Source organism: Crocuta crocuta, unplaced genomic scaffold, assembly GCF_008692635.1.
Source record: "Crocuta crocuta isolate KB4526 unplaced genomic scaffold, BGI_CrCroc_1.0 scaffold119, whole genome shotgun sequence".
Classification (NCBI taxonomy): domain Eukaryota; kingdom Metazoa; phylum Chordata; class Mammalia; order Carnivora; family Hyaenidae; genus Crocuta; species Crocuta crocuta.
This window is the reverse complement of record NW_027551562.1, coordinates 3,147,959-3,170,014: the sequence shown is the minus strand read 5'-3', so window position 1 is coordinate 3,170,014 and position 22,056 is coordinate 3,147,959. Positions and strand designations below refer to the sequence as shown.

General features: G+C 53.1%; 1 protein-coding gene across 1 annotated transcript; it reads right to left on the bottom strand.

Moving 5' to 3' along the window:
* Positions 1-406: 406 nt before the first annotated feature.
* Positions 407-21,728, bottom strand: CCN4 (cellular communication network factor 4). The gene is made up of 5 exons (XM_077750015.1): positions 21,698-21,728; positions 21,368-21,603; positions 16,192-16,471; positions 6,417-6,610; positions 407-4,618 (listed from the first exon to the last, which is right to left on the bottom strand). The coding sequence occupies exons 1-5, from the start codon at positions 21,726-21,728 to the stop codon at positions 4,319-4,321; spliced, it is 1,041 nt and encodes a 346-aa protein (XP_077606141.1). The 3' UTR covers positions 407-4,318.
* Between the last annotated feature and the right edge of the window lie 328 nt (positions 21,729-22,056).

Genomic DNA, 22,056 nt, shown 5'->3' with positions numbered 1-22,056 from the left:
GGCAATCTCCATCTCTATGCACCCAGTCCTCCAATCCCCGCTTGCCCAGTCTCTGCCATGTGCCATGCAGCGTGCTGGGCCCAGAGGATGTAGTCATCGTCCCGCCCTCCAAGTACCCATAGTCTAGCTGGTAGACAGGCATTGAATGGGTGAGTGAGTGACTGACTGAATGAATGCACAAATATTAAATTTCCAGGAGCTATCTTCCAGTGTGGACATACGTGTAGCACTGGTCTTTTGTGAATTTCAGAATTCATACCTCTAAGCCCGTCTCTAAACATCTAGCTATTTTCATTACCGTACGTAAAATATCTGGGACCTATTTTCCACCATCTGCACATCCATGGAATGTCCCCAGTGCTCCATCCTGGTGCATAATAACTGAAGTACAAGAAGATCCGGTAAGTCATTTTGCTGACGATTTATTGCTTTAAGGAGAAAAGCATAAACGGGGAATTTGCGCACCGAAAATCCTTCACATTGAACAAACACGTTCCGCGCTACACAAATCATGAGAAAAATGAGGAATGTTGTAGAACATGACAGATCGCCCGTGTGCTATTTTTTTCCTCTATTGGGAGATTCCAAGACGTTTCTTCTTTTGTATTTTTTAGCCACTTGCGAAAATGGCGGTAGGAATACTTAAATATGAAGTCACAGTTTGAAAACAGATATAAACAGACACGTATATACACACACACATATGTATATGTGCAGAGATCCATAGTTGACCATTCTGACTATTCATGAGTCCCAAGCTGTGCAAGTTGCTTTACATCAAGGTAAGTCTTTAAAAAGCAGTGACCTAATTCAATAGAATAGTCAGGGGTCTCGTTGCTTGCCCATTATCTCTACGTACACACAGCACAATGTTAATGAGATTATAGACAACCGTATCATTCAAATCTACTTTCCTGACTCTCTCTCTGAATCACCTTGAAATTAACATCGCAGTCATTGCCCTGTTGCCAGTGAAGCATCTCTGGGTACCTTTTGGTTTCGGGGGCACGCTCCCTGATCTTTGTGTGAGGACAGGTGGCTCACGTGTCAGACTAACCTTGGATGGCAGTCCTGGCCTGCAGTTCACAAGCTGGTAAGACACTGAGCAAAGAACTTAATGTCTGTGAGCCCCAGCACCTTAATCTAAAGCGGGAAATGATAGTAGTGCCATGTCTCATAGGTTTGCTACGGGGATTCAGAAAAATACAGCAGTAAAGCACCTAGCCCGGGCCTGGCACTCAGTGAGTGCTCACCAAGTGTTGGCAATAAGGTTTAGCAAGAAGTAGTGGTTTGAGAATACAGGCTTCCTCTATCTTCCCACCTAAGCACGCCAGAGAAATTCACTTGAAGCACTAATGTGAATTTCTTCACCAAAGGCTAACAAGTCCTTACTGTGCCTCTCCCTTATCCCAGAGCACTGAGCAACAAAGGACTGGAAGGCCCGTCTACGTTGTCTACTGGATGGTCTTGCCCATGAGATACTCTGCTGGGGATCATTCATGCTCTTCCTAGAGGCCTCCCCAAGAGCAAGGCCGAATGGAATAAGCTGGAATTTGGGCTCCAACTTGTTTTGGCCTCTTGATTTCTCAGCCTCTTTGCATCTCAACCTTTCCATGTATAAAAAGAGGGACGAGAAGGTTCCTTCCAACTGTCGTGAATATTAGTAAGATCGTTTAAAACTTAGCAAAGTGGGTGGCACCACGTAAGCTTTCGATAAAGGGACTTCCACTGTGATTAATATTCCTAACTTTTAGGGAAGTAGGTCACACACCACTGCCTAGTGATTCTGACTGCTAGAAAGATTTTCCTTATATTGGTCCCAAATCTCCTTCCCCATGACTTCAAAGCACAGAGCTGAGACTTTCCCCATGGCACCTGCCGAGGACAGGCCCGTTTCTCAAAACCAATAGTGTCTGGAGGTACCCCAGCCCACTCGGCCCCAGGATAATCCCAGATTCCTCCAACCAGGCTTCCTACGATCTTGGAAGCTATGCTCATCTTTCCAAACTGGGATGCAAACTCAGGAAGAACCTAGGTCTTGGGATGTCAAATGCGGTTAGCTGTCATCCAGTCCTTGTACTTTACAGACCTCACTCTGAGGTCTTTGTAGACCTACAAATCTACCTTTGTAGATTTCACTCTGAGAAAATCCAGCAGAGATCCACACAGGTTTAGAGAAGAGCTTATTCTTGGGGTAAATGCTCTTTGCACGAAATTCTTCTTTCAACAAAAATATACATCGGTTGAAATAGTAAGTGTCTCTTTCCCCGTGGCACTTAAAATAAGATTTGGCTGATACAACTTCGATTGTCATGTACCTTTGGAAGAAGAGGGCCTCTGAGTAAAAGTAGGAACACAGACATAGTTTCCTTTATTCCTCAAATAGATATTGAGGACCACTGTACGCCTTATACTGGACCAGGCGTGTGGGAGGTCAAGGTCAAGAGGGCATATTTCCAGTCCTTTTTTTCCTGTTTCAGAATCCCAGGCCGCCAGCACCGAATTCCCTCAGGAATAAGCCATATGTCTCTCATCCACAGCATTGTGTGGACAAAACCATCTCTTAAACGCATGATCAGAGCTGACTCCTGATCTGAAGAAGGGGAGGACGAACAGAAGATCCAAGGATATTTTGTCCATCCCGTATTTTTTGAATGTGCAGGCACCTACATATCTGAAAGGCAGATACTCCTCTCTTGGGAAAGGAGCTAGAGAGACAGTAAAAAGAGTGGAAGACAAGAGTAGGAAGTCAGTTATTTCCAACATGTCTTTCCGCTCGACACATCTGGAAGCTCTAAAAGTAAGGACAAAGACACGGGTTGTGAAGTCAGTCGGGCTTGGATTTGAATCCCGACTTCCCCACGTGGAGCCGGGTGACTGGTCAAGGGTCCTGCCAAGCTCCTATTCCACATCTGTAAGAATGGAAATAGTAAGAGGCACTTTCCAACACAATTGCCACGTTTCTCCATGAGCTAATGCACATAAAGCACTGGGAACGATGTCTGGTAAACAGAAGGTAGTAAATAAAAGAATTATAACAGTAATTATTTATATTCTGCTAATCAGATAAATAACAGTCTCATTTCCATTCATAACAGCCTTCTGTTCCTTTTGAGCCTCAACCCATTTTGGCATTTGGTCCCTGTTAAATAGATTTCTGACTCTGAACAACTGGTCAACCTCTGTCCTCGCACCAGGACTGGGGCTTGGGTCAGCAGACCCGAAGTCTGTGAGAAGGGTCACTGCAAGAGAAGGACAGGTGTCCTGGGCCCAGAAGGTGACTCTGCTGCTCCAGGCTGATGCAGAGTGGATCCACTTCTTGTTTTGAGCCACACATAGACTGTAACTGTCTCAGTTATTTCAGGCAGGTCTGGCCTGGGCTTCAGCTAGGTCTCCCAAGGGAGAGAGACATCCTGGGATGCCACTCTCCAGGGTCCGAGAGGCCATCCTAAGGGCACCACCAACTCCCAGGAGCACCCAAGTAGGGAGAGGGTCTGGATGCACAGAAGAGCTGCCCAGCCGCCCAGTGTCCTGTCGGCCAGCAGCAGATTCACGCGAGGGTCCATCGCTTCTTCTGACCCTGTTCTGACTCTACAGTATTGACTGGAGACTTTTCCCATGAATAAGAATGAAAGTTATCAAATGGCATTTCTGACCGAAACGAGCCAATTTGGAACCTTTACAGGGAGGGATGAAGACAGACTTCACCTCCACAAAGCCTGGGTTCATGAACACAATTTCCCATTAAAAATCAAAACCAAACAACAATTCACCTCACTTGGCAAATATTTGGTGACCTTCGGTATACAGATCTTTGGAATCAGAGACACTTGGGTGTGCTATTACCAGAACTGTCTATTAGAGTCCACTTGGCAGGGCCCACGTAACAGACGGCCCCATTGTCCTAGATTCTGTCTGCCCTTCTGAATGGACCCAAAGAGTCTTGCAGTATGGTGTCTAGAAAGGGAACGAGCGAGGGGAAATGCCTAGCTGGTGCTGTTCCTTGGAACTCAGGTAAGATCCGGCAGGACTTCCAATCACTTGGACACCATTGAGTTTTGTCCAGAAGAGCTGGAAGCAGGCACTTTGTCTGGAGTGTATTCAGAAAGCTGCCAAGGACAGAAGTCAGAGTCTGGGCCCGAGCGGCAGTGGAATGGGTCATTCGGGTGTTTGGAAACGGGACAGGGGGCCAACGGTCTGGATCAGGATAGTTAGAAGTCAGTGGGAGGTGGACAAAGAAGGCTCAGCTGTGGGCCTCGGAGGGCTGGCTGCTTCGCACACACTGGGCCACACCCCGAGCCCCATGTTTTGTGCCCATCTAATCGGCAATTTCTGGGAAGTCAGGGTAGGACTCCAAGTCAGCAAAGATATCGTTGGGATTCCTACAACTCAGGTTGCAGAAGCAAGCGTTGATCCACAGCACCTGGCGGGAGAAGCCAGGCCCATCGGGACACTGGAAGGAGACGTCGATGGTCTTGGACTTGTAGGGGATGCAGCACCTGCTGTCTGTGCACACTCCACAGTACTTCGGCCGGTAGGAGCGTGTGCTGGTGCAGCCGGCGAGGGTGAAGTTCACGGGTGCCTCGGGCTGGTACACGGCCAAACACTTCTTCCCTTCCTGCAGAAAAGGAAAAAGGTTCCAGCTGGGATGCTCAGAGGATGAACAGCCACCTTCCTCCCTCCAAGCCCTCAATTCTCCCTTTGCACTCACCACGCGGGAACACTCCACTTTCCCTTCAAGTTTGTGGCAGCTTCAAGCTAGGATGGACCTCCCCAAACACAACGACACCCAGACACAGTAAGCAGAAGTAGCTGAAGGCCTCACAGGGCCCTGCCTTGCATACACGGCTCCTCCCCGCAACCCATGAGGTCTTCTTTCCTACATTCCTGCCTTGCCAGTGCCCAAGACTCTCACAGTTTTACCAACGCAGGATGCTTGTGTAACTTCTTTCGTCCACCACGTGTCCAGCTGGTGAGTGCCAGAGGCATCACGGGGCTCCACTATCGGGGAGACGCGCTTTCCTCTGTCCTGTTCCTCCTCCGCTCCCCACAGACTCTCACACACATCGTCCCCATGCAGCTTGTCTGACCAGAGTACATTCTAGAATGCTAGCTCTGTCTCTCCCACCGGGCAATGGGCCGCTTGAGAGCAGGGCCCTTTCTGTGACTCTACGGTCTAATTCAGTGCCTGGTACACAGTAGGCACTCACTCAGTTCACTGAATGAATGGCTCTCTGGTGTACCGGCACCATGCAGAACTGGGGGTAGAGCGGGTCCAGGCTCTGCAGGGCCTGAGGCTGATACAGTTCGAGAAGCCATCTTGGGTTCATTATTACAAAACCAAAATTGGGCGGGATGCAAGGGCCAACGGCAAGGACCTGAGCTGGCCTTATGGTAGACCCACCTCTACCTCAAATGCACGGTGCGTTCACCCAGCGTGGGGCCTTTGCTCCCATCTTTCCTACTGCACGTGACTCTTCCATTCATGCTCTCAGTTAAGCCACAGCTGCTGGGTACCTACTGTGCACCAGGCACCATGAATACGGAGGCCAGAGTGGCAGAGGTAACTGATCAGAGAGGGACAGGAAGAGAGAAGGGGAGAAGGAGAAGGAGAAGGTGGAAAGATCCAGTTGGCTGGCACAGAGATAACTGGTGTGGGGCGGGGGGGACCGGAGTGAGGGCTCGTGGGAAGCTGGGTTGTCCTGACCCCTGGGTAGTTCTCTCCTCAGCAACCCCAAGCGGCCATCAGTGCTCCAAGAACGGAGTCAGGGCTCAGATGTTCTTTCCTTTTTTTCTTTTCCTTTTATGTGGCACCAGAACCTCGACCAGTCCCCAGACAGAAGCGAGGAGGCCTTGAGTTAGGCAAATCAGACCCATTTCTAACTACTGCGGCCCACTCTGTCCTTGGTTCTTTGATTATCTTAGCCTCTCAAAGCCAGAAGAGATGTCTGACCAACTCCAAGTGCTACCGATGAGGGACCCGGGGCTCAGAGATGCCGAGACCGGCCACAGTCGTGTGCAGTCAGCGGTGGGTGCACATTTGCCTCGAGCTGTCCTGAGCTCTCCTTCTGCCAGTGCGGCTGTCACGTCCGTGTGCGTGGGTGGGGGCTGGGACAGCAGCACAAGGGAGTGGCAGTCGGTGACGGTCCCCCTGCATCTCCACAGGAGAGCACTGCCGAGGGCCTCTGAGTTCTCTACAGAGTGACCCCGATTCTAAGAATACGGTCACCACAATTGCTTCCATTCACTGGCACCCATGGACACACGTTATCCCACGGAACTCTTACAAAGTGGGCTTAACTCTCCCCATTTCACAAATGGCCCCCTCGAGGAAGGGCAGGGGCCAGGCCTTGAGCCGGGCTTGCCTGGCTGTGAGTGTGAGATGCCTGCCGCACCCCGGAAGGAGGACTCCTCACCTTGATGTGTGGACGGATGTCCGCATCGCAGGGCCGCAGGGCGCACAGACGGCTTTCCTGCTCTGGCCAGCACTGGCTGTTGACGTTGGAGATGCGAGTGGAGACCCCCAGGCCGCAGCTGGTGGAGCAGGGACTCCACGGGCTAGTGTAGGCTATGCAGTTCCGATGCCACGGCTCCACCTCACCCGTGGCCGCTGTGGATATAGGGACCAGGCTCTGAGTTTCCAGCCGCCGTCAGCCACTCCTCCCCACCCTCAGCGCCCACAGGGTCCGGGACCCTGACGCTCCAAGAGGAGAAAAGTGGGCTGTCTCCCCCACTCCCCAAGGGGCAAGTTAACGTCTAACCCCTCCCCAGGGAGAGGAGGATCTGCTCTGAGCTCCTCTACTTCTCTTCTTTAGAGAGAGGTGGGCCACATCCTGCGTGGCCACCTACACACCGTGTGGCTCCAGATAGCTCACCCTTGGGCCTCTGTGTCCTGGTTGGAACAAAATAGCTGCCTTCCACGGCTGGTTGCCCGTGAAAGGGCCTGTTTATTGCATGCATATCACCTGCCAGGCGCTTTCCCTGCCCCTTCAGTGGTCAAGTTTATTTGGAGAAGGTCAGAGGGAGTGTCTATACCCTAGAACCTAATATCTAATCTGCGTGATGCTGAGGGCACAGTGGTTAAGGAGACACGCAGGCTTCAGAGCCAAATTGCCTGGGTTCAACTATGAGCATGGCCACTTAGTAGCTGGGCAACTTTCGATAAGCCAGCCCCCACCTCCGTGGCTCAGGCTCCCCACCTGCAAGACGGGCTGATGCTAGCATCTCCCTCCCAGGGCTGCGGACGGAAAAGATGGGGTCACACATAGGAAAGCCACGAGCTGTCTCTGGCCCTTAGCGGACTCGCAGTAAACATGAGCTTACGTGGTTTCTTGACTGTCAACTCAACAGCGAGTCTTGGATGGTTCTATTAATGTATGCATCCCAGCATCTAGAACATGGTGAGTGCTCGGTTACTCCCTGGGGAATGGGAAAATGGGCTAAGCTAGAGGGGAGGGCAAGGAAAAAGCCAGAAAGACAAAGGAAAGGTCCCCCAGAAAGACAGAACAAGACACATGAGAGAAGCTCTGAAGATCAGGCCAGTCCCTCTCTGATACACGTGCACATGGGCAGGAAGACNGGGGGGGAAGACAGATGGGAGGGCAGGGGAGAAGGGGAGGGGAAGAGAAGAAGGAGGGGGAGAGAGCCGATGTGGGGGGAGGAGGATAGTGATCAAAGAATGGGGGAGGGGCAGAGAGGGGGAAAGAGGAAAGTAAGGACATCTAATAGGATCAGAGGGAGGGAGGGAGGAGAAGGGTCAGGCCGGGTACCCAGCCCCCTCCATGTGAACAGGTGTGCAGGGGGCAGGGATGCAGGAAGGCGGGAAGAATGTGTGAGACGGGGGAGCTATGAGAGGCCGAGGAAAACAAGAAGAGGCATCTAACAGCAGAGGGAGGAGGGCTGGGAGGGGCTGGGGCTGGGAGCACGGAGGAGGGAGGAGGAGGAACGGGTTTGCCTAGGAGGATAAAAGGGCTTTGGTTTCTGGGTCACCCGCTGGCAGGCAGGGGCTCTGCTTGGGCTGGGTCAGAAGGGGGTCACTGGGCCACATACAATGGGCAGCCAGCCACAGCCCCTCCTCCTGTGACCCTCGTGTGGCTCTGACAGTTGGGGGCCGTGGGGTGGGGGGGGAGCTGTTGCCTTGGGCCTGCTGGGAACTGAGCATTCCCTGCCACCTCCTCCATCAACACGAGATTGCTTCTTCCTGGGGCTGGCTCGGCCCCCGGGGACCACCCGAAGCCCCTCTGGAGAGGCTGTGCTCCCCTTGAACTGAGGGGTGGGGCAGGACCCCCGAAGGGTGGCGCCCGCTGAGGGTGCACAGCCTGGGGGCAGGTCTCTATTGTCTAGGCTGGTCTCCTCGCACCCCCTCCTTTCCTGCTTTCCAGTCTGTTCTCTGAGACACCTTCGTCACGTGGCTTCTGCAAAACCTATTTCTCCTCTTTCTGTCCTGCCTCTTGGATTTGCCCGTCTCAGCTTCCTCCCCCCTCACCTTAAATGGTGGTGTTTCCAGGGCCCAGGGCCATCCCTATGGTTCTCCACGTGGGCGATTTTGTCCCCCGAGTACAGATAGCAATGTCTGGAGGTATTTTGGGTTGTTACTGCCTGAGGGGCAGGTGCTGCAAGCATCTAGTAGGGAGAGGCTGGGGTGCTGCTAAACATCCCACAATGCACAGGGCAGCCCTCCCCGCGGAGTCTTCTCCGGTCCGAGATGTTGTCTGTACCAAGGTTGAGAAACCTTGCTCTGCACAGTCTCCCTGGGACATCGTACTTGCCGTCAGCAGCCCCAGCTGCATGGCTTCCAGAGCTCTCTCTGCCCCCCCTTCCCCTCCAATGCTGCCTCACTGGCTGCTCCTCTGGGTGATGCCAGGCCAGGGGTCCCCAGCTCAAACTCAGCCTGTTCCAAACAACACAGATCTCCTTCACCCTCCATGTGCTCTTCGTATTTTTTCACCCAGCCCATGATGAGCTCTGGGAGTCACTATCTACACCTCCCTCCCCTTCACTGCATGCAGTGGGTTGATGCTATGGCTACAGTCTTACTCCGCACGCAGTGCTTCTCACATCTATCTTCCTTGCGACCTCCACCCCCACTCCCCTAGCTAAGATCCTCACTGGCCCATCCATCCATCCATCCATCCAACCAACCATCCATCCATCCATCTGCCGCCTGTCCATCCATCTGTCTGTCCATCCATCCATCCATCCATCCATCCATCCATCCATCCATCCACCCACCCATCCATCCATCTGCCTGCCCGTCTGTCCGTCTGTCCATCCATCAATTCATCCATTCATCCATCCATCCATCTGCCTTCCCTCCCATCCATCCATCCGTCCGTCCGTCCATCCATCCATCCATCCATCCATCCAATTAAGCATCCATCATCTAACCATCGGCCCATCCATCCATACAACAAACGTCGGTTTGGTCCCTGGTAAGTGGCTGGCACTGGGCTACTGCAGTAAGTAGTGTTAAAACAAATGGGCCTGTCCCTCTCCTTTTCCAGGTCTTCCTCTGGCCTGGTTTACCTGGCTGCAGCCTCACCTGTCCGCCTGGCCTCCATAGTGAGGGGGAAGCCACCTACTCCCTCTCCCTCCCTTGCACTAGGTATTCACACTTCTCCTGGGGCACACACACGTTCCTGCACCGCCACTCCCCCACCTAATCTCTTAAGTAGGATAACATTGAATCCCACGTATCTGGCTTTGTTCTTTGATAAAGCTCTTCCTCATTTTATGCTGGGAGGACCCCATAAAACAGGTGGCACAGATGGAGAAATAGGGTCCCAGAGGTCACGCAGCTAGAGGGGCGGTGTTCTGGGACTGAGACTCCGTGCCTGCGCCAATCACGGGGGTCGGGGTCCCTCCCTCCCTTCCCCCACCNACACACACGCTCGGGTCAGGCCCAGGGGGCCTCGCGCCCCCAGCCGCCCACCTCCCGCCTCTGGACCTGTCGCAGACCCCGGGGGGCGCCCTCCGTGGGCGAGGGTGGGGCAGTGTGGGATTGTGGGGTGCAGCTCAGCCACTACCCACTGAGTCACCCCCAGGAGCCAGCCTGGCGGCCGTGGGAAGCTAGGGCACGGTGGGGGCCCGAACCTATGCGCGCCCTGGCCACCCCCAGCATGTGGCACAGAGCCTAGTGCTGACAAATACCTCTAGGGTCGTGGTTCTGAGAAGGCCAAGTGTAAAGCCAATCAGGACACTTGGAAACACCATTCCACTCATTCGATGCATATTTATAGAAGGTTCTAGACACTGGAGATTCAGTAGTGAACAAAACAAACAAACGGTGCCCCCACAGAGCTTACTTTACAGCGGGAGGTGACACAGAAAAGACAGATCACACAGAGTGTTGACGGGCACCAGTCCCAGGGAGAACAGTGAAGGGGAGGGGTGGCTGGGGTGGGGGCGGTTGCTCACTAAAGAGGGCAGCCAAGGCTCACCCAAGGGAGGCCGCTTCAGCAAAGGCGAAGGAGGGGAGGCAGGTAGCGGGCGCAGGCATTGGGGGAGGCGCCTTCCAGGCAGGGGGGAGCGCCAGGTGTAAAGGGCCAGGTGGGAGCAGGCCTGTGAGGTGGGGAGGGGGGTGCAGGAGATGAGGGGAGAGACGGCTTCCTTGCAGACTCGGAGGAAGGTGCAAAGCCGGCACCTGGACACACAGGATGTGTTCGAGAAGAAACTGTTGACTCAACTCTAGGACTTATGCTGCCCAGGAGCACGCGGGGTGCTGAAGGGTGAACAGAAAGAAGAGGGAGAAGGGCGGTGTCAGGAGCCCCCTCCACCGTGATCCAGGTGCGTGGGGTGGCTGTGCTTGGACCCCCGAGGAGGGCTCAGCTTCTGGATGTGCTGGGAAGGAGAAGCTGCTGGATGGATGTGAGGAGCGAGGAGAGGGGTCAGGAATGACTCCTATGACCTGAGCCCTGGAAGGGGAGACAAGAAGCTGGTTTGGGGGTGAGTGGCCTCAAGAGTTCNCCCGGGGCTGCTGGGCCTGGCCAGCGCTGCACCCCCTCTTCTACCCCAGACACCATGTCCTACCTGGAGGACAGTGTCTGGAAGTGCAGGCGGAGAGCCTCCAGGCGGCAAGAATGCCCCCCACCCCCAGTCTGACAATGGTTCTAGAACATCTCCCAGGTTTGCCTGCAGGTGATCAGGCATAATAATAATAATCCCACTATCTACCCGGAGTGAGGGTTCCTGGGTGCTGGCTGTCTCTGTCCTTGGTCACCTGACCGGCTCGCGCCAGGCTTCCTTGCCTTGCTGATTTCATCCTAGAAGGAAACACCACCCACTACCACCTTCATTTTCAGGTCCAGCAAAACTGAGTCTCCGTGAAGTCACGTGCCGCAGGCGGCACAGCTAGACACAGAGTCTCAGCCTGTGGGAATGTTGGCGTGGCTGCTGTTTTTCCTGGGAGGAGACTGTGCAGGGAGGAGGCCCAGAAAGGAAAGGCCCTACCTCTCGCTGACCATCTGATCTCGTGCCAGACACCATCTGATACGTTATCTCATTCGGTTCTCCCAGGGGCTTCGCGGGGAGAGTTTTATTTTCCCTGTTTGGCAGGCAGGGAGGTCAAGTGATTCATTAGCTCAAGGTCACCCAGCCGGCGAAATGGTAGAGCTGCACCTCGAACCCAGGGGAGCGATAGCTCCGCAGCCCATTTCCTTCCACCAGACACCAGTAAAGGAGGGGAAATTGGAAAAACAAACAAACCAAACCAAAACAAGAAGAAGCGGGGGAAGCGCGCTGGGTGAATCACTCATCCGTTTGTTCTGAGTCACTCCCGACCGCGCCCTTGCCCTGGGAAGGTGTGCGTTCGCGTGCGTGTGTGTGCGTGCGCGCTGCTGGTGGAGGGGAAGGAGTGTGCAGAAGCCTGGTCCCTGCCCCCATGTGGGGGACTTTGCATGGACAAGGCAGTAGTGCTGGGAGCCCCTGGCACAGTGGCCCTCACCACCAGCTTCACGGAACCACCACCTGGGGAGCTTTCAAAAAAATCTGACCCCCACACCGAGCCTCAGATTATGGGACTCTGTGCTTTTATTATTTTTTTGGCTTTAGGATTTTTACTCACTTATTTTTTTAAGTAGGCTTCATGCCCACTGCGGAGCCCAAGGCGGGGCTTGAACTCTTGACCCTGAGATCAAGACCTGAGCTGAGATCGAGAGTCAGATGCTTAACCGACTGAGCCCCCCAGGAGCCCTTGAGCTTGGCGGTTTTGAGCTCCTCAGGTGAATCCGGTTTGCGGTCAAGATTGGGAACCACTGCTTCTGAAAGCTGTTCCCAGTCCTTTGGGAGTTTGGGGCCGGTGGGGGCCGGTGGTGGTGCTGGTGGCCCTGGGCAGCCTGCCCACCACCTGTGAGAGCGAGAGTAGGGGTGTATGAAAGGTACAAAGGCTGGGCCTACGGCCGACTCTAATGCGCCCTCCTCACTGACTTTCAAACTAGTGGTGAAGCTCACCATCTCCTATCTAATCTCAGACTTCGCAAGCACAGCCATGGCCTGTGCTTACTGAAGGGCCAGCAGGGACTCAGGTCCCTTGCTCCACCATCCAGACCTTCACTTCCGTTACCCGCACCCTAATGGAGTGTCAGCTGTGCGGCAGCAAGGACAGGGGCCATGCCTTGTAACCCCACTGTTGAAATATCACCCACCTGTTCATAGCTATGGGATGAGTCAGTGGATGGATGGATGGATGGATGGATGGATGGACGGACGGATGGATGGATGAGAGGTGGGGTGAGCCCTAATCTGTATTGTGCCCTGACCATGCATCAAGTTCTTGACATCCCAGTCACCCAAAGAAGTAGGCCTTATTTTTCACATTTTCCTTGCTGAGGAAACTGACACTAGCTTGCCTAGGGACACCATACTAGTTAGCTTTGGTGCTGGGATTCGAACTTAGATTGTCCAGCCCCAGAGACCATGCAGAAGCTTTCTACGCCCTTGCTCTTCACACAGGGGAGGCTGAGCCTGGAGCAAGGCTTCTCTGAGGATGACCACGGATAAGGCTGAGATAATTTCTACAAGGGAAACTTAAATAAAACAGAGCAAGGAAAACAATGACCCACGATAGCCGGTTACATTTGAGGTTTTAATGCGGTCTTTGTTTATTCTCAACAACTGCATGAAGTTGGTTTGATCAAGCTCCATAAGTGATGTGCCCAAGGTCACGTAGCCAGCAAATGGCAGAGCTAAGATTCAAAACCCAGGTCTGTCTGCCTGTAAATTTCACGATCCTTCCAGCAAGCCACACTGCTCTCAGGCCTGACCCAGCTGAGTTAAAGGCCGAGTAATGTTTGTACAACCAAAATAGTCAAAGAGTATAATTCAGAGGTCACTCTTTGCCCACAGAAGTATTTAGGTTGGCCCACAGAGCGTTTAAAAATTTTTTTTTTTGGAACACGTCACCAACATTACAAAGTATATACAAATCTGGATTTTTGGATTCTCTGGAAGACTGAGCAGAATGGACAAGACCTGGCTTGCTTTTCTGCCTGGCCATGGTGGCTGGTACCCGGGAGCTGTGACCGCTGGTAGCCAAAGCCTACATTCATTAATTTGCCATCATTCCTCCTCTCTCTGAGTCACGTGCGCCAGTGCTATGGCTGCTCATTGTGACCTATCTTGTCTCGCCTCATTACGTGCACATCTCCAAGGATAGATGTCACCTGTCTTGGGGACCATCTATAGGCTGAGTTGACCACTTGCCAAAAAATTGTCTGTTTAAAGGGGTCCTTAATTCTTTCTCCCTCTGACCCTGAGGTGCCTTCCTCTGCATGGCCATCAGATCTTGGCCTCTCCTCTTTCTTGCCTTGGCATCTCATGAACTCAGACACCACGGCAGCCTTTCTGGGAAGATGTTTGGCGGAACACTCGTGAGTTGTGTATGTATGTGTGTACACACGCATGTGTGCAATGTGTGTATCTGGGAATGTGCATGCGTGTGTGGTGGGATGGTTGAGTGGTAAACATCTACCTGGACAAAGCAATTCCCTGTGCGCATAAGTTTCAAAAACCGGGCTTCCTCTGATATCTCCCACTTTGGAATTTTACAGTGGACATGAACAGTTAAAACCTCTCGGAAGTCCTGTATAGTTGTTCAACATTGTTTATTCCGGTGTCTGCAAACCGATGTGACCAGGGACCCCTTGGCAAGTGTGATACCTATTAGAATCTGTGGACCAGTTTTCTTTCCAGAAAAAAAGGGAAGGGAATACACAGGGACTCATGGTGACAAGGAGATAAGAGGCTATAGTGAGCAAAAGCAGAACCTGAGATACGAAGAGATTGGGGTGTAGATGGATTGGGAAGGCGGTTTTCTGGGTCTCTGGTGGGGAATGGCAGGCAGGAGAGGCAGTTTCAGGGCCTGCATAATCTCTGGGTCCACGAGAGAATAAGGCGTGGTGCCTGGCACCATAGCAAGATGTCAGCGCAGCTTTAGACATTAGAATGATTACAATGAACTGAGCCCCCTTTTTAGTGACCTTGAAGAGCAGCTTCAAAAAGGAGAAAGAAATGAGGAGATGGCCTCATCTAGCTGGAAGGGATCCTAGTGGAGGAAGGCTCAGCCGGCTTTCTTCACCTGGGTGTGGGGAAGGACTACACAGCTGTCTCTCTCTATAAGCAGTCTCAGAGTTGGGTATGCATGAGAATCCCCCGGGAAACTTGTTAAAAGTGTCCATACCCACCTTCACCTCTAGAGAATTTGACTCAGTAGGTCTGGGGTCGGGCTGAAGAATAACCTTTTTAACCAACACGTCGGATGATTTTGTGCAGGTGGTGCTGCAAGTTCTCTTTGAACACACTGTTTTGTGGGGCTATTAATGAGTCTGAATAAAAGGGGAAAAAGTAGAAGGACAGGAGAGTCAAGGATGCTTACTTGGTATGTCTTGGTATGAAAGTTGAAGCATGAACCAATGATGAAAGAGCAGAGAGTGCTTATAATTAACTGTGAGGCACAGGTAGGATCATTCGGTGTGGAATTATGTGCATAGCCCTCATCAACAACCCACCTCAGGAGATAGAGCAGGTTAGCTGAGGATGAGAGACTACACTGTGTGTGAACACGTAATTGGGTGTGTATGGGGTCATAGTTATGGAGAAGTCTTAATTCAGCACTAAGGGAAGAAAGAGGTTCTTGGGTTTACGAGGCTTTGCATAATTTTTCAGAAGTTAGACTGCTGCATCATGATGCCTAGTTACCTCTTTTCATCATGCTGGGTCATGTATTTCGAATAAATGCTTAGATGATTCAAGCTAAGTGACTATCATTCCAGGTAGAAGCATGAGATCAGAAAGTCCTTGAAAGGAAGTTCCTGAGAACAAAAAAGGACATGACAGAGCACTTGAAGAGCAAAAGAACAACAGACAGTTGTCTACCCCGCATGAGGATATTATAAAGACTGAAACTAAAGAAAAATCAAAGGCAATTAGAACCCCCAGGAAAACCAAAAGCTTCATGAGAAAGGAAATTCAAATGAGTACAATAGCTCATGCTTCAGCAACAATTATTTACTAGTCAAAATGTAATAAATACTGATTATTGTATATCCCAAAATTATGAAAATGATACTGGAAGATATGGGATGTGTCAGGTGGTATTGAGGAGTTAAGTCATCAGCTAACATATAGGAACCTTGAGAGGTTATTCAAAATTGATATTTTAAGCCAATTAAGTTATCATAGAAGACACGTATTATATAGTGGTAACTACCAGAAGAAAGTGCAAAAGAGTCAAAAGTGACAATAGTAATGAAAGGAACATGGGTGTGTAGAAAGAGATGATTGCAGGCTGCTGGATTTAATTCTTTCAAAGTTTTTTAAAAACCATATTATTTAAATTTAAAACAGTACTAAAATATCTGGAACTCTGATGGGTTTTGGTACCTCTGGGAGGCATAGGCATCTCAAAAAGTGTCTACCACTAAAAGAATGAAACCATGCTTAGGTCTTTCTTGGTGGCTTCCTTTTCCCCAGCCAGCCATGGATGTGCCTCCCAGATGGAAAAGAGAGCAGGAAGCCAGGTTCTAGAGGCAAGTGAAATGCAGGCATCCCTCCCTCCTCAGGAAGGGCCCAGCTTCTGACCTCTGGCCATGGCCTGGAGTAGGCAGGCAGGAGCCCGGCCAAGGGAAAGGGCTATGGGTGAAGGCTAGGGCTGGGGGTGCTGGGGGCTGGCCAGAAGGTAGGGAGGGTCTCACTTACGTGCACACACTCCTATTGCGTACCTCGGGCTGTCCCCGCTGTAATCGCAGTAGAGGCCCCGGTGGGGGTCACAGACGGCTGCCTCTGTGCAGTTGTCCCCGAGCTGCTGAGCACACATTTTACAGCATTCGCAGCCGTCGGTGATGAGGCTGACCCCCAGCGGGCAGCGGGGTGGGGACGGCGGGCACTCGCAAGGCCACTTGCAGAATTGGGGGCGTGAAGATGTATCCTCCAGTGGCAGCGGGGTGAAGGCCATGGCCGTGGGGGCTGGAGAGAAGGCCTGTGGGGGAACAGCAGAGATAAAGGACTGTCAGGCAGGGGTTTCAAAGCCCTAAGGGCGGGCAAGCACCTTCTCATCTTCATGGTGTTAAAGAGGATACATAAAATTGTCTCTTTCTACCGCGTTTCTGAGAGCCAGACATCTTTCCCTTTAGTAAAGCAAACAGGACCAAGGAGCCAGGAGGTCAGAGAAGTTAAGCCGATTTCCTCAGCCTCCTTGGAGGAGGTGGGGTCCAGATTCAACATCGGAACTGTAGTCTCACCAAGCCTCATGTGAGTTTCCTTCCCTTCTCGAGCACCCCACACGTGGGAGGGCACTGAGTCTGTCTCATTTCGCGGCTGGGGAGCCGAGGCTTGGAGGAGTGCATGGCTTCTGATTGCTCAGGTTGCAAGGCGTGGCCCGTGTCCCATTGCCTTTCCTCTGCGGCCCAAAGAGCGACCCTCTTCACTCCACTGAGGGTCCCGGGCCGCTTGCGGGGTCAGGTGACTCATAGTTGACACCAGGTTTAGTCAGCTGACTTATTATTATTATTATTATTATTATTATTATTATTACCACTACTGTCGGTCATTATTTTTTTTCTCTGAGCACCAGGAAAGGCTGCGGGTGCCATGGGGGCAGGTGTCCACCATCAGAGCCCCCTGCGGCTGGCTCTCCCTGTCCCTGCAGAGGGGAGTTAGTACTGTGTTGCTAGCGTCAGGCCTGCAGAGAGGAGTCTCCCCTACCCATGGGCTTCCCAGGGCCCCATTCCCATCCCCCAGCCCACAGGTTCGTCTTCGTCCTGAAAATACGACGGACACAACACAGGGAAGCTGGGAAGGGGGGCGGGAACAGGTCCCAAAAGCCGTCCCTGCATCGAGAAACAGGTAGATAGAAGGCTCTGGGGTGTCTTTGAGTAAAGGAGCTTCAAGTCGCCCGTATCTTTGGGAGCCAGTCCCCTTCCCACTCCCTCTGGCTCCCTCCCTGAACTCTCCCTCTCTACACGGGAGGAAACTGAGGCCCCGGGAGAAAGGTGCAGCCAGCTTCTGGCCATTCTCCCACCCCCAGGCCAGTGTGGTCCCTGCTGGGGAGCATCCTGCCCAGGGCTTCTCAGCCACGACTCCGGAGCCCCAAGGTCAGCAAGGGTGGGGCCAGGGCTTCTGTGAGGGGCCAATGTGCAGCTGCTTGGGGCCCAGGCCAGCCCCTCTATCTCGAACGCAGGGAGCCTTGCTCTCTAGAATCTAGAGCTCTGCATTTCATCCTCTGAACAGCACACGCTGACAGATTCGGACAGATTCTTCCTCCCTTCTCCCGAGGAGGAAACTGAGACCCAAAGGGGCAGACGGACGTGTTCAGGGAGACCCAATCTGTGTCAGGACCGAGAGACACACGATTCTTGTAACTCTTACTTCTACACCCTTTACCTTTGCCATCTGGGTTCTTTAAGTTGTACCGCGCACCCCACTCTCCCGCCACCCCAGCACAGCTCACAGCCTCTTTCAAGCTTTAGGCATTTGAAGACAAACTGAAAACTTCTCTGATTTTGGAGAACCCACAGCTCAGGGGAGAGACAGACATTAGAGGCGATTTATTACAACGCAGGGCTGTAGGCGGAGTACTGGGCATCCCAGGGGAGCGCCGGGAGCTCTCGGAAAGTCAGGGCAGGAAATTGATCTGCCGAGGGGAGTGAAGTCCACCTTGAGCACTTGGCTGTGTGGACCGGTGGCCCAGAGAGATGATCCAGGTAGGTGCTGGGTTAGTTGGGCTCTTGGCTATGGCTTTGGCGCAGCATAGGTGCTGCAAAAATTGATTTAACGAATGAAGGGCCCTTTAAAGTCAAACAAGCAGATCTTTATTTGAGGCTTTTGTCACCTCTGGGCTTAGTTTCAGGGCTCAGTCGTGGCCTCTCCTTTTCTACCGGAGGGACATAAGTTTCCCTGCCCCTGCTTGCTCTTCCTCATAAACACAACGCGACACAATAAAACCCCAAGCCCCTTAATCGGTAAAACCAACCAGATGCACACACATATCACACCTCTATCTGACTCTGTGAGAGAATTTCCCTCATTGGTCTGTGATACTAGAAAGCTCAGAGCTTCAGGAGCACCTGTGGACAGTCTCTAACCAGTTCCCCAGGCCCGCAGGACACACACACACACACACACACACACACACACACACACACACACGGCAGAGTGGGTCAAAGAGCCCTGTCCTCCAGGAAGCCCTCCATGCCTTCCTCAGGTGTGTTAACAGTTCTCCTTCTCCACTAGAACGTGAGCTGTAAAGGCCTCGCTTCCGTCCGTGTGCCTGTAACGTGGCCCACGACACACAGTTGCCCAGAGGAAGGGGTGGCCGGGGAACGGCTGACCACGGGCGCTTTGGTGTCACTGGATGTTTAGGACTCCCGTCCTGGAACCCTCCTCTCAGCTCGGATTAAATTTTGAGTGTCAAAAAAAGAACATGGGACCTGAGACCGTCAGAAGTGCGTTCCTTCCGCGTGGCCTTGGACTGGCTTCCTAGGCTGTCGGGGCCCTGACCTCCCCGTGTGTGGTTGACCACAGCCATGCCCCCTTTCCAGGCATTGGGAGGGGGAGGGGCTCCCGTGTGTGCGGAGGGTCAGCAGGGTCTGGCACGCGGCAGGCACTCAAAAGCATGACTTCTCCCTGGCATTTCTTTGTTGGCACCTCCGCCACCCCCCCAGGGCTCAGCACAGGGCTTGGGGGGGAACGTAGGGCTCACTTTGAGCTGAGCTGGGATGGGCTGTAGCCTGGCAGGTGCCCCTCTCCATATGGTCCCCGTCTGTCATGGGGGCTCCAGGGGAACGAAGGAAGGAAGGAAGGGAGGAAAAGAAGCCTCCATTTCAGTAACTGCCCGGAGCCCCAGGCCACACAGCTCCTTAAGCGAAGCCAGTTAAGGGACCTGGGGCTTCCAGGGACAGGCTCTGGGCATCTGCTAAGCTCAGCCCTAGCCATTGGCGCCATCTGCTGGTGGCAAACCTCCTAGCCCTCAGTCCAGGGGAGAAGGTTCCTGGGGTGCATGGTGGGTGGGCCTGGGAACGCCCGCATTTGGTGTGAGACCCTCTGAGACCTTGTTGCCTGTGCAGCGCTGACACCACAGGGGTTGCGGCCGCATGCTCTTCCTGATGATGAATTCTGTGTGTGTGTGTGTGTGTGTGTGTGTGTGTGTGTGCGCGTGCGCACACACAGGAAGCAGAGGGTAGCACCCCCCGGGGTAGACAGTTTAGTTGGGGAAATGTGCATCTGTCCTTCCATGCATGCTATGGGAACAGATGCCTCGTGAACGCTTGGCGTGTGCCACGTTGTGCAAGACTTGAAGGAAGCAAGAATGTGTGAGGCACAACCCCTCTTCTCACTAGCTTCCCACCCACGAGGCCAACAGACCTCAACGTGGCCATTGCAATTCACTGCGCTCCATCGATGGCACTATAAGGACGGCGTCACACATTCATGCGCCTCCCCCCACCCCCACCCCGCCCCCTGGACAGTATTAATGCCAGTGCTAGGAGCCCCTGGGAGCTTTATCCCGACATCCAGCTGCACAGGCTGTGTCCTTCTCTACAGAATAACATAGCTCACAAGGACCCCACAGTTTCTTTGGGAAGGTGCCATTTTATCCACGTCTTAGGCAGCTCCGTGTATGAAAAGGCTGGCTTTACAAGCTGGGTGCGATTTATAAGAAGACTCAACAGAAATCCTTGAACTNATTGGGTCGCTCAACACACCTCTAGTCCGCTCTCCCTTCGTGCCGAGTGCTGCGCCGGGTGCTGGGCAGACAGTGAGGGGTACCGTGGGGAAACCAAACCGACCTGACTGTGGGAAGCCTCAGGCTTTTGGCTGGAGTCCGCTGCAATAATTTGTTGAAGGATGTTAGCGGGAGAAAGATGGGGGCAGCTTTGTGTTTTAGAAACACCACCCTGGGTCAAGTGCAGCCTTTGCAACATACTGTCCGAGGGACTCTGGGAGTCCACTTGCTGGGATTTGGTTTTCTCTGTTGTAAAACAGTGTTTTTCTGACTAGATACCCCCACCCTCAAGGTTCTGGGAGCAGGCACCAAATGAGATCATGGCTGTAGCTTCCAGCTTGTCCTTCCCAGTCCATTGCACTGCAGACCACTGCTCTGGTGACCGCTAGGGGCCAGTCGTGGGCTAGGTCTGTTATTGTGGCCTATCTTCTGTCTTCCCCACAATGGTTGGCATCACGATCTCCATTTTATAGATCAGCAAAGGGGCTTGTCCATGGTTAACACGTAGGACGTGGTAGAATTCAGACTCAAAACCCAAATCTGTTGGGTTCGTGCTTTTCCCACTACAGTACGAGGAGAATTTTCTAATGGAAGGAATCAGTTGTAAGGTAGTGAGCACACTGCCCGTGGAGGTAATCAAGAAGCATCTAGACATTCTTCTGGGCTGGGGGCTGTAGAGGGGTGTTAGGCTTCCCAAAGCTTGTCACACAGTAGGTGTCAATTAGCATCTATCAATAGAACGAATGGAAGAGTCAATGTACATTCCCCCATGACACTGTCCTCCCTTTCCCTGGCACGTGCGTGCGTGCACAGGCCCTTACATTAGAGCTAGTATCTACTGAGTGTTCTTTATATATGGAGAGGTTTTCACGCCTCATCTCATATAGTTCCCCCTGCAGATCACAAGGCAGGCCTACTAATTTTCTCCAGAGCAGAGGAAACAGAGGCTCGGCGAGGCTCAGGACCGTGTAAGACCACTCAGCTAGTCATGGCAGGGGCGGGGGTGGGGGGGGACGGGCACAGCCAGAATGAAACTGAGGTCTGCCTTGCCCGAAGGTCTTGAGCCCTCAGCCCTTCTGCCATCTTTGGCCACCCCCGCAGGAAAGGCCGAGCCCCTGTGGTCGTTGGAAACATGCTCCCATCAGACCTAACCAAGGCAAACACCCAGAGGCTGGGAGCTCCCCTGGAGGCGGCGGGGGTCCCCGCGGGAAGTGTCTGTCCCTTCAGGATGGCATTTCGTGCCACGTGGAGGCCTTCGGCGTCCGCAGCACTGCCGAAGCTGAGTCCCAGAGGCCCAGCGCCCTCCTTCGAAGTCCTGCCTCCCCCAGGGACTTTAGCCTGAGCTCCCGTCCTGGGGTTGAGCGGCTGGAAAGAGCAAGCGCTGATAACTGCTGGGGGTGGGGAAGGGCTTAGGACCAGACTCGTTCTGAAGGGCCCTGAGCATTCCAGCTGGGAGGCCCCTCAGAGCTCCTTGTGACCAACCTGCACCTTTGAAGGAGGACACGAAGCCCATGGTTTCCTTCCTGAAGAATCTTTCCTGGATGCCAGCAGCGGGGCAGGCCCTGTGCTGGACGGGGCTGGGGCGGCGGGTCCAGAAGATTCCTTGTCCTCGCAGGGCTCGGTCTCACTGGGCTGCCTTTCCAGGCTCTTAATTCCACGAACTTACAGTTCCATTCCAGGAGCGCCCGCAGCTGATACCGGGGCCCCGGACAGGCGACGCTGGTAATTAACACCAGTCACTGTCGGCGTGAAATGCACTGGATACGGTGCTGAGGGCCCCTGTGTGCATCCAGTTAGCGCCTCTGCATACCAAGCCTTTGTGGAATAACTATTCCACCCGC

What these genes read in the sequence shown, in the direction of transcription:
- CCN4 (XM_077750015.1), bottom strand. Translation starts at nt 21,728, where the DNA reads ATGGGCTTCGTGTCCTCCTTCAAAGGTGCAG. An exon ending in GTCCTCCTTCAAAGGTGCAG is followed by an intron (nt 21,604 to 21,697) that starts GTTGGTCACAAG and finishes CACCCCCAGCAG; the next exon opens with TTATCAGCGCTTGCTCTTTC. An exon ending in CGCAATAGGAGTGTGTGCAC is followed by an intron (nt 6,611 to 16,191) that starts GTAAGTGAGACC and finishes CTATATCCACAG; the next exon opens with CGGCCACGGGTGAGGTGGAG.